The sequence below is a fragment of the Urocampus carinirostris genome, chromosome 2 (genome assembly GCF_059441175.1).
Source record: "Urocampus carinirostris isolate Australia breed hairy pipefish chromosome 2, RoL_Ucar_1.0, whole genome shotgun sequence".
In the NCBI taxonomy this organism is placed as follows: Eukaryota; Metazoa; Chordata; class Actinopteri; order Syngnathiformes; family Syngnathidae; genus Urocampus; species Urocampus carinirostris.
Window position 1 is genome coordinate 32792594 of NC_142350.1, and position 12019 is coordinate 32804612.

Here is a 12019-nt window from a genome sequence, read left to right on the forward strand (position 1 = left end):
TATGCATCCCATATTCGTTCAGGCTGGATCTGTATCATATTTTTGTGAATCCTCATATGTTCATTGCTATTGTGGAAATACGTATTTCTGTTTTTTTTTCATTTTGCTATTCAGCTTTTTTTCCAATTCTAAACAAAAACGCGCACCTAAACTTTTTAAGTAAAAAGAAAGCATGTCAAAATGCTCTCTTGTATTGCTCAAATGTGGAGGTGGGCCGTATTCGGTCCACGGGTTGTAGTTTGGGGACCACTGTTGTAAAGGATAAACCAAAAATGAAGACGGTGTTTGAACTAAGGATCGGCAGATATGGGTTTTCAAGGGCCAAAAAGAGGCCTTCAAAGGATATTTGGAGCGAATATTCTTTTGCTGTAAAAACTTAAAAATCAATGTAAGAACTTTTTAGTAATGCATAAAGAAGCAAAGAATATTTGTTATAGATTTTATTACAACTTTAATTTCTCTCCAGTAGATCAATTATAATTTTAACACAACTAAGATGACTCATCTTTCACTTAAACCAAAAACTAATAGTACAGGAAATAAAATTGGGCTTAGTAGTAACTCCTATAAACATACATAAAAACGTAAATAGCCCCCTGATTATTTTGAATACAATAAATAAATAAACAAAAATACAGGCAACATAACTGGAATTAACTCAAAACAAAAAGTGCATGGAAATATCAATGAAGTTGGCGAATTGAAAAGGCTGAGCACTCCTATTTTAGAGCCAGATTAACGAACTAATGGTAACAGCTAATCCCTCAGCCTTCCATTTAAGCGTGCTTTTTATGCTCTCTCTCAATCACAAACACACACGCTTGATTGACAAACTAATGTTATGATAAGAGCTAATATATAGGTTTCCACCTGATTTTGCCTCTCTAAAACAAGTCAACTAAAATGTTTATGATGTCTCTTAATCACTTACGTACACGCTTTTCTACCATGGACTTTTTAAGAACTCAATATTATCAGAAGCCTGGATTCATAGGCATTTCGGTATGAGTTAACTGAGCTGCCACTCTAACGTTATTCTCCCTGCTTAAGTGGCTCCGCCCATGGTCGTTTATCCAATCAGAAGACGTGGGGTGGGTAGGGTCTGGAGAGAGAGGAATTAGCTGCATCTGAGCCTAAATAATCCAGGACTAAATATGTTTAATAGGCCCGTCAAATAAATTAAAAGGCCAACATCGATGTACCGTATTTTCCGCACTATAAGGCGCACCTAAAAGTCTTAATTTTTTTCAAAAGCTGACCATGCGCCTTATAACACAGTGCGCCTTATATATGGCTCAATATTAAATTCGCAAGGTCTTGCAACTTACTCAACAGCCGCCGACTCGATTTTACCCCGAACGTGGAGTAGTCCGCGGTGTATGCTGGGATTTATATACCGGCGTTTTCATTGGCTAACCAATCATCATTTGAATCGATCACTATTCACTGAAGTTATTTGGAGCCTCGGATTGGCTAGATGGCCAAAACAAACCCTGCAATCGGCCGAGTTTAGCAATGGCGTAGCAAGTCCGCGGTGTATGCTGGGATTTATATACCGGTGTTTCATTGGCTAACCAATGTGTCAATCATCATTTGAATCGATCACTATTGGCTGAAGTTATTCGGAGCCTCGGATTGGCTAGATGGCCAAAACAAACCCTGCAATCGGCCGAGTTTAGCAATGGCGTAGCAAGTCCGCGGTGTATGCTGGGATTTATATACCGGCGTTTCATTGGCTAACCAATATGTCAATCATCATTTGAATCGATCACTATTGGCTGAAGTTATTCGGAGCCTCGGATTGGCTAGATGGCCAAAACAAACCCTGCAATTGGCCGACTTTAGCAATGGCGTAGCAAGCTTAGCAAGCTTGCTAAAGTACACCATAAAGAAACATGTTTTATTAGTCTGTATTTGTAAATATTCTACTCTCCTGGATTTACTTCACTCACGGTTGTAAGAAGACCATGATTGCGTATCATTATTGAACGTGAGAACTTAGGTGAGTTATGCGGCTTTATATTTTCCCGGTATCTTGTTTTAGAACGATCTTGATGTTGCTGTGATGAGTTGAGTGAATTAAACTCAATTCCAAGTGTTTATTGTCATATGCACAGTAAAGTTGTGAGCGAAAAAGAAAATAGAAACAGAAATGTTTGGCATTTCTTGAATCCCAAGACTTCAACCTTACGAATGATATTTGAAATGACGCATTTAAGTGACATCGTACGGACACCGCATCCGCACGTGTCGACGACACGTATTTGCTTCTTTGCAAGCTTTGGGAATGTTAAGGGGGTGATCAGTTGGACTGAATCATCTGACTGTTTTGTCGACGTTCCCATTGTAGCGCCTTATAATCCGGTGCCCCTTATCTATGGAAGATATAGGACCAAAATCTATTTTTTGGGGGTGCGCCCTATAACCCGGTGCGCCCTATAGTGCGGAAAATACGGTATATCAAATTTCCAAATATCTGTCAACCTCTAGTTTAAACTGACATCGTGTATTTTTGTTCACAAGGGCACCAGGACGCCGTAGCACATGATGGATAGATGACTAGCTGAATAGACAGATGGACAGGATATCTAAAATTTCTACTGTAAGTCACGAAATCATGGATACAGTGACGCAATAGCCTCTAAAAGGTTGAAAAAAATCCACCCTGTACCAATACGCACACATCTCGTATAATACAGAAAGGCTAAGAAGGACTCTTCTCTGCTTGTGATGGGTCTCTAAAGTAAACATCAATGGAGTGCACCCTATATGAAAAGAACAAACAAGAAAGAAATGACTGATATGCTTCTATATTATTACGCTTCTTCAATATCAGGGCAGGCTATCGAGTGTAGAGCAATACATATTTTATGTAAACAGACGTGTGACAACCAGACGGCTCACCGCACACGGCAAAAGTCAAATGGCAGCACCATGAGAACACACTGTCAGCAGGGTCACCAGGAACACACTTCTAATAAAAAATTATAATTGCATGAATTTCTGCGGCAACCCTAGAGCCAAAAGGTTAGCACATCCGCTACCTTGGTCTAAATTTGGAGCTACAAATCCCGTGTGTAGGGAATATGAATCTGAGTTTGGTTGTGTCTCAGACTGAATAGATCACAAGCCAATTAATTTTCCAGACGGGCCACATCGTAAAACAACATGCTAACCTCTCTTGTGAACAATATTCATTTAATGACATTAGGGTCGGCTTTTAACAGTGGCCTAATGGTCCTGGGCCCAGTATGACAAGATGTATGTCATGCTCAACCATTTCACGGAGAATATTAGGGCAGCTGTATTACCAGTATCAATCGCTTGAATTAAATACCAGGCTGCCTTAAGATTTAAATAATGTGACTTGTTTTTTTTTATTAACTGAGCCGCCATTCATCCAATGTTTTTTTTGTTATGATTCTCAATGTCATATTCCGAATAGAACACTTTGTGGCTAAGGTGAACTGGATCAATACATTTGAAACGTTGATAACAAAAAAAAAAAACATACTTGGTCAGGAAGAGGCAAGTAAACATGACATGGCTTGGACACTATTTGTTCATGTTGAAGCACTCAACAGAACACAAATGTTACAGTGTACGTCAATAATATTACACTATTTTATAACAATATTTTCAGTTTGTAGAATGTAATTTCAGGAGCAATACATACCTTTTTTAGGGCTACAACTAACAACTATTTTAAAAGTCAACTAGCGTATTTCTGGGTTTATAAATAGCTCCGGATTATAAACCGCTCCAGCCAAAACACACTTTCTTCTGGAAAGGTAGTTTTTAAACGCCAAAATAAACGTTTTCAACTCGCTAAAATGTGATTCTATACAAGGTGCAAATGCTCTGTGCTTTACTGTTCGATTATATTTCCCCCAAAAATGAGATACAAAGTCATTTTAGTTTTGCATTTGCGTGAGTGACTTATGCTGGGGGTTGTGTCATTTCACACAGGGGGATGGGGCATTTTTCGGCATTAGCTTATTTTACATGTCCGTTTAATACTCTCACTTTTTGCACACACACATGCGCACACACACACGCACTAGTGCACTGACCCAGGACCCCCCTGAGCTGCCCCATATGCCTGAGTACAAAACTTGACTACATGACCATAAACTTTGCAAAACTTACAGAAAATGACCATATAATTTAAGTGCAACTAACGATACAACAGCAACAAAAATTTATGAATTTGTGAATTAAATAACATGCAATGATTAATGCAATATAAAACCCTCTTCCACAGCTTTACCCATTCACTTCATGCATTCATTTGCATGGCTCTTACATTTACATATACATAATACGCTGATGGACTAATAGTGTCCATCATAAATTAAATTACTGACACTAGAGAGACAGAGAAAGATACAAGCTATCACAGAGTTTTTTAGTAACTTTAGAAAGCAAACACTATGTGTTTAACTCAACATTGGGTTTCCTAATGTTAACTAAAGCAGAGCATAACTTGTCTGCCATGTAAAAGAATAAGTTTTATTTTTGCTCAATACACTTTACTACTTGGTTAAAATGTGAGCACTTTTTTGTGCATCTACAAACAACTACATGATCTTTAATTCCTGTTTCCTTTTCTACGTTACACTGTTTATTTATCTTAAACACAATCTTATAATTTTAGTATTTATGTTTACTTAATAGTTTTATACATTTGATATTGAGGTAGTTCAAAAGTAATCCATACATATATGATTAGTGTGAGTATGAATGTAAAGAGAGGACTGTATGAGAGTGTGATGGTGCCTACTGTGTTGTATGGCGCAGAGACTTGGATCCTGAATGCAGATTTGAGAAGGAAATTAAATGTTTTTGAGATGAAGTGTTTGAGGAGTATGTTAGGAGTGACAAGATTGGATAGATTGAAAAATGAAATTCTGAGAGACAGAACTGGAGTAGTAGTGGAACTGAGCAAGCATGTGGATAAGAGCGTACTTGGTTGGTTTGGGCACATGGAGAGGATGGATGAGGAGTGAATGTTGAAGAGGATCTACAGAGCAGAAGTAAATGGAAGGGGACCAAGAGGAAGGCCACGGTTGACGTGGATGGATGGTGTTATGAGTGCACTGCAGGAAGAGGTCTAAATATAGTGGAAGCTAGAGCTCTTGTTGGTGATAGGAATGAGTGGAGAGGTGTGAAAAGATAGTGGGATGTTTGGACGTGTTCTAAGGGATGGACAGGGCACCTGTATGATGCGGCAGGGGTAAACCAGTGAAAGCTGTTGGGCCCTGCTGTTAAACAGAAGAGTGTGTTGAGTCACCATGACCCGAGTGACATGGCCGCTTTCTTGTGTCCCGTTTCATTTGGAGGCACGAAAGCATGACCAACTTGGGTGCCGAGGTGCTTAACTTGTTTGGGTGTTTGGGCATTTGGGTTGGCCATGGTCCCCAAAAAATGTGTGTGTTTTTTGCTACTTTTTCTCTTTTATTCTTTTCTTTGTTTTTGTGTATGTGTTTGTCTTGCTGTCGGTCACCCATCCTGAGAGATATGACTAGGGTAGATAGATAGATATATTGTTTGATCATGAGATTTATGTTACTCAAAACGTCTTGTTATAATCTGATTACGTGACTAGAATAATGTCAAATGTGTTTTGGTCGTCAAGGGGACAGGACCTAAAGAGGCACTGACTTTTTCCTATATGCCCTTTTTTCCATCTGTTAAGTCAATTGTCCATCAAAGTTGTTGATCATTGATTTATTGTAACTTTGTATACAAAAATGTCTATCATTCCTTCCATTCATCAATCCATCCATCCATCCATCCATCCGTCCATCAATCAACCCATCTGGTGACCAACCAACCAACCAACCAACCAACCAACCAACCAACCAACCAACCAACCAACCAACCAACCAACCAACCAATCATTTGATCAACCAACCAACCAATCATTTGATCAACCAACCAACCAACCAATCATTTGATCAACCAACCAACCAACCAACCAACCAACCAACCAACCAACCAACCAACCAACCAACCATTTGATCAACCAACCAACCAACCAACCATTTGATCAACCAACCAACCATCCAACCATTTGACCAACCAACCAACCATTTGACCTACCAACTTTTTGACCATCCAACCATTTGACCAACCAACCAACCATTTGACCAACCAACCAACCATTTGACCTACCAACATTTGAACGAACGACCGACCGACCGACCGACCAACCATTTGACCAACCATTTGACCAACCAACCAACCAACCAACCAACCAACCAACCAACCAACCAACCAACCAACTTACCAACCATTTGACCAACCAACCAACCATTTGACTAACCAACCAACCAACCAACCATTTGACTAACCAACCAACCAACCAACCAACCAACCAACCAACCAACCAACCATTTGACTAACCAACCAACCAACCAACCAACCAACCAACCAACCAACCATTTGACTAACCAACTAACCATTTGACCAACCAACCAACCAACCAACCATTTGACCAACCAACCAAATAACCATTTGACCAACCAACCAACCAACCAACCGACCAACCATTCGACCAACCATTCGACCAATCAACCAGTCAGTCAGTCGGTCAGCCAGTCAGCCAGTCAGTCAGTCAGTCAAAAGTAAAGAAGATCTATTACTTTAATAATATGGTATTGTTCCTGATTACATTTTTAACAGGTAACTAGTAACTAAAGGATTACATTTCTACAGTAACCCGCCTAACCTTGCATGTCTGGTGTGTTCATAGTGATTGGTACAAAGCGGCAGATGGTCGATTTCTGACGTTTTTTCTGCATTGTCCTGACGTTGTCTCGACTAAATACAAAAACCTCCATATTGAAAGCACGTAAAAAAACTCTTTCAACAGATATGTTTCCGTTCCACTGCACTCATAATGTTTTTCTCCTCCATTTACTTTTAGATAAGGAACTCAATGCAGTGCAGATTAATCAGAGGGATTTAATTAACTTGGGCCCCAACACACACATCAAACTAGCAGACAAGACAGGCAATAAACTCAGCCAATTATCTCCTGCGAGAGCTAAGGGGTGATGTCCTGGAATTGGCTCGATTGGGTTAACGGGTCAAAAAAAATCACACGACGACCTGTTTACTTTCAATCAGGCTGGAAAATGTTTACTTTTACCTTGGATGTCTAACAGCTGTAACAATCTTGTTGAGTAAAAGAACTGTGATCTATGGCCGCTCTTTAACTTTCCCGCACTCGAACTTCACAAGACTGAGGAGACAATTTTGGACATCCGCTGAGAGAAATAAAAAGCCAGTCTTACCGAGACCTTCTTTACTGCATTTTATTTCTGAGATGATTCATTTTGTATTTGCTGCTCACACAATATAAGGTGACGCTTCTAAACGGCTCAATCTTGGTTTAAGGTTTCTTCAAAAATGTTTGCCAACTGAATTGCTCTTTCCCCTTTACAAACTGTAAAGCCCGTAACAATATTTTCGGGATTAGTTGCATACGAGGTGGGATTTTTAAATTGCTGTTGGGTCCACGGCAATCTCCTCATGCTACAGTTTTCCTTTCTCCTTTTTTCAGCTATCTCATGTAGCCAAACTAAGGCCCGCGGCCCGCATCTGGCTCGTCAGGCTTTTTATCCGGCCCACCGAATAAAAATTGTCAAACTATAATGACAATACATACAGGACTGTCTCAGAAAATTAGAATATTGTGATAAAGTTCTTTATTTTCTGTAATGCAATTAAAAAAACAAAAATGTCATACATTCTGGATTCATTACACATCAACTGAACTATTTCAAGCCTTTTATTATTTTAATATTGCTGAATTTGGCTTACAGCTTAAGAAAACTCAAAAATCCTATCTCAAAATATTAGAATATCATGAAAAAGTATACAAGTAGGCTATTCAACTAATCACCTGAATCATCTAATTAACTCGAAACACCTTGCGAGGGTTTCCTGAGCCTTAAAAACACTCAGCTTGGTTCAGTAAACTAAATCACAAGTATGGGGAAGACTGCTGATCTGACTGCTGTCCAGAGGACCATCATTGATACCCTCCATCAGGAGGGTAAGACACAAAAAGAAATTTCTCAAAGAGCAGGCTGTTCACAGAGTGCAGTTTCAAAGCATATCCACAAAAAGTCTGTTGGAAGGGAAAAATGTGGCCGGAAACGCTGCACAACCAAGAGAGATGACCGCAGCCTTAACAAAATTGTGAAGAAGAGCCGCTTCCAGAATTTGGGGGAGCTTCAAAGACAGTGGGCTGAAGCTGGAGTCCAGGTATCAAAAGCCACAGTTCACAGACGTGTCCGGGAAATGGGCTACAATAGCCGTATTCCCATGGTCAAGCCACTTCTGAACTCAAGACAACGGAAGAAGCGTCTGACTTGGGCTATGGAGAAGAAGCACTGGACAGTTGAAGAGTGGTCCAAAGTCCTCTTTTCAGACGAAAGCAAGTTTTGCATTTCATTTGGAAGTCAAGGCGCCAGAGTCTGGAGAAAGGCTGGAGAGGAGGAAAATCCAAGTTGCTTGAAATCCAGTGTGAAGTTCCCACAGTCAGCAATGGTTTGGGGAGCCATGTCAGCTGCTGGTGTTGGTCCACTGTGTTTCATCAAGTCCAGAGTAAATGCAACTGTGTACCAAGAGATTTTAGAGCACTACATGCTCTATGGAGATGAGGATTTCATTTTCCAGCATGATCTGGCACCTGCCCACAGTGCCAAAACCACCAGTAACTGGTGCACTGACCATGGCATCACTGTCCTTGATTGGCCTGCTAATTCCCCTGACCTGAACCCCATCGAGAATTTGTGGGGTATAGTTAAGAAGAAGATGAAAGACACCAGACCTACAAATGCAAATGAGCTGAAGGCCGCTATCGAAGCATCCTGGGCATCAATAACACCTCAGCAATGCCACAGGCTGATTGCCTCCATGCCACGCCGGATTGATGCAGTAATCCGTGCAAAAGGATTCCCAACCAAGTACTGAGTGCATCAATGGACATTTTCAAATGTTTGATTTAGTTTTGCTGTTATAAAATTATTTTTTTACTTGGTCTGAGGAAGTATTCTAATATTTTGAGATAGGATTTTTGAGTTTTTTTCAGCTGAAAGCCAAAATCAGCAATATTCAAATAATAAAAGGCTTGAAATAGTTCAGTTGATGTGTAATGAATCCAGAATGTATGACATTTTTGTTTTTTTAATTGCATTACAGAAAATAAAGAACTTTATCACAATATTCTAATTTTCTGAGACAGTCCTGTATATATATATATATATATATATATATATATATATATATATATATATATATATAAATAGCCATTAAACACTACTAATGAAAAAACGATTGAGTGCCTACTTTGTCCCCATTGCCCCTTTGCGTGTCTACAACAAAAACACTACTACCAAATACTATAAAAAAAAACTACTAAACTACCACAGTGCTGTAAAACAGGGAACTGATATTATATTTTGATTTCATTCTGAGAATAGTAAAGTACTATAGAACATGGTTAGGGAAGTATTTTTTTGCGTTTTATTATTATTTTTTAATTATTATTATTATTATTATTGGAGGAGAAACATACCATTTATTTCAAGACAAATTTCAGCTAAACTGCCAAACCAGTCTTCCAGACAAAATCTACATTTATAGCGCCTTTTATGATATTAATGAAATAAGAACTATACTGGCGCCTGTCTCCCATATCAACAAATATACCAATTTAAAAGTCTCTCCCTTCCGCAATTACTTGATTGTTAAGGCTCATTTTGACCTTCATTTTTTACACAAATAATGATTTTAAAACAATGTGCAAGCAGAGTTCTCTTGTAAAAACGTCACAAAATTCTGCAAACAAGGATACTGAAGTATTTACCTTCTATGCAGACAGAAGTGCGCTGTGTGCATAGCTCCGCCCACTGCTACCGCTCAGCCAATAAAATTACATTACTCCACCTTTGATTGTTAATTTTACCATAGCTATTTTTATGTTTGGTAATTTATTGGGTTTAATCACATTTTTAAACATTGAAGGTGCTCAAGTCAAATGGAAAATCATGGCTGTGCAATCAATCAAATAAGTTTGAAAGCTCAGCATTTTAAAACTGTCATTTGTAAATTACATAAATTAAAGAGTTAAATATAAAACACACCAAGCTGTTGCTAAGGTTGTTTTATATTCAAATGTTATTTCGCACAAACGGAGACTAAATTAATTTTGGATCATTCAGAATAAATATTGTTGAAGGACAGTAGTTTTCTTCTATTTTCCTTCGCATTTTGGTTGAATTTAGGGTGATGAGAATGTTGGTAAGATGAGAGGCTGCAGATGAACTACTTTTGGAGAGGTTTTATAATAGGAACATATTCTGGACACCATTGTGATATAGACAAAGGCTACATTCTGGTAATAGTGTGCATGTGTCATTTGAAGATTTCTATACTTTGTTTATGGCGTTGTAAAACCGCTGTTGAAGTTCTTGGTTGTTCTTCATTGTTAAATCAATATCCCGCTAACGGATATTTTGAGGGCTTGCCCCTGTGGTCTTGTGGATATTGGACTTATTGACATGAGGTGCTCTTGCCGTTTGCACGAAAATATGAAAATATATGGCTAAGAGTCTACACTGCATAGTACAGTACAGTCTTCAACGTTCACAATTGTTGTTATTATGACTAAAACATGCTTGATCTAAATTCATATTAAAATAAGGGATTGTTTGATAAAGCTTTTTTAATTAATGAAACTTGCTTTGGATATATTGGTTGGGTTTATTCCATGCTAAATCTATTTAAATCCTAATCGTCCAGGGTGAATTAATTAAAGAAATTCTGATTTTATTTTTTATTATATTGCCTAGCCCCAGGTAAATTAACAATACATCAGCTGCGTTTCAGATTTTTCTACTGCAATGAAGCAAAACACAAAGAAACGTGACATTTTATCACTCTTTTATTTTTTATTTTAACAGAACATGGATACGATACAGTTCCCGTCTGTGACTCTGATCGTGGGGTGTGGAGTGTCTTCCCTAACCTTGTTATTACTCATCATCATCTACATCTCCGTCTGGAGGTAAGGAGAAAGTGTATTATTGACTACGGCCTAATTTGAGCTGCGCGAAATTCCAAAATCTTTTGTTTTTTTGCAGATATATTCGCTCTGAAAGATCCGTCATTCTGATCAACTTCTGCTTATCCATTATTTCCTCCAACGCCCTTATTCTTGTTGGTCAAACACAAACAAGAAATAAGGTAAGAACTTATGTTTCCTTTGACATTATTATCCAGAATGGTTTGTGATATCTGTGATGTTCTTCTAAAACCTTTCCCTGCTTTTCTTTCTGCGTTTCCAGGTCGTATGCACGATGATCGCGGCGTTTCTTCACTTTTTTTTCTTGTCCTCGTTCTGTTGGGTGCTGACGGAGGCATGGCAGTCTTACATGGCGGTGACGGGTCGCCTGAGAAATCGCATAATACGAAAGCGTTTTCTCTGTCTCGGTTGGGGTGAGTCTCTCATTTATCCATTCATGTTTAGGTTGTAATCATTTTGCTATTTTCTTCTTAAACCTCTTCCTCTTGCTTTCCCAGGACTCCCTGCTCTCGTTGTTGCAATCTCAGTGGGCTTTACCAAGGCAAAAGGCTACGGGACACCAAGCTAGTAAGCTTCACTGTTCCACTAAAATCTTGAAAGATCATACAATGTTTTGTATTGCCCATTTCTTTTTCTTTTCCTCCTTTTTTTAAAGCTTTTCATCTTTTCCACTTCTTTGACTTCCATTACTCCAGTCTCTCCTGTTGTGTGAATACTGAAGCGTTGACTTGCAACCATGGACCATGCAAATTTTAGTTTTTAGATTGCACTGAAAATACATTAATACCATTCGTCATTATTTTGACCACATAATCGAACATTGTACGGCTTTCATCATGTGGTTGAAAACATTCCACCTTCAAAAGGTGAGGAAAAACAACAACGCATCCAATATATTTGGAATGACTCTGGTGGACT

The 12019-nt window shown here is 38.7% G+C and overlaps 1 protein-coding gene across 6 annotated transcripts in view; it reads left to right on the top strand.

The window, feature by feature from the left end:
- Positions 1–12019, top strand: part of adgrb1a (adhesion G protein-coupled receptor B1a) — a 196570-nt gene that overhangs the window by 137921 nt on the left and 46630 nt on the right. For all 6 annotated transcript variants that reach the window (XM_088326219.1, XM_088326221.1, XM_088326224.1 and 3 more), the window contains 4 exons: positions 10980–11083; positions 11160–11262; positions 11364–11514; positions 11599–11668. In XM_088326219.1, the coding sequence (XP_088182345.1) occupies positions 10980–11083; positions 11160–11262; positions 11364–11514; positions 11599–11668 (428 nt within the window). The remainder of the gene's footprint in view (positions 1–10979; positions 11084–11159; positions 11263–11363; positions 11515–11598; positions 11669–12019) is intronic.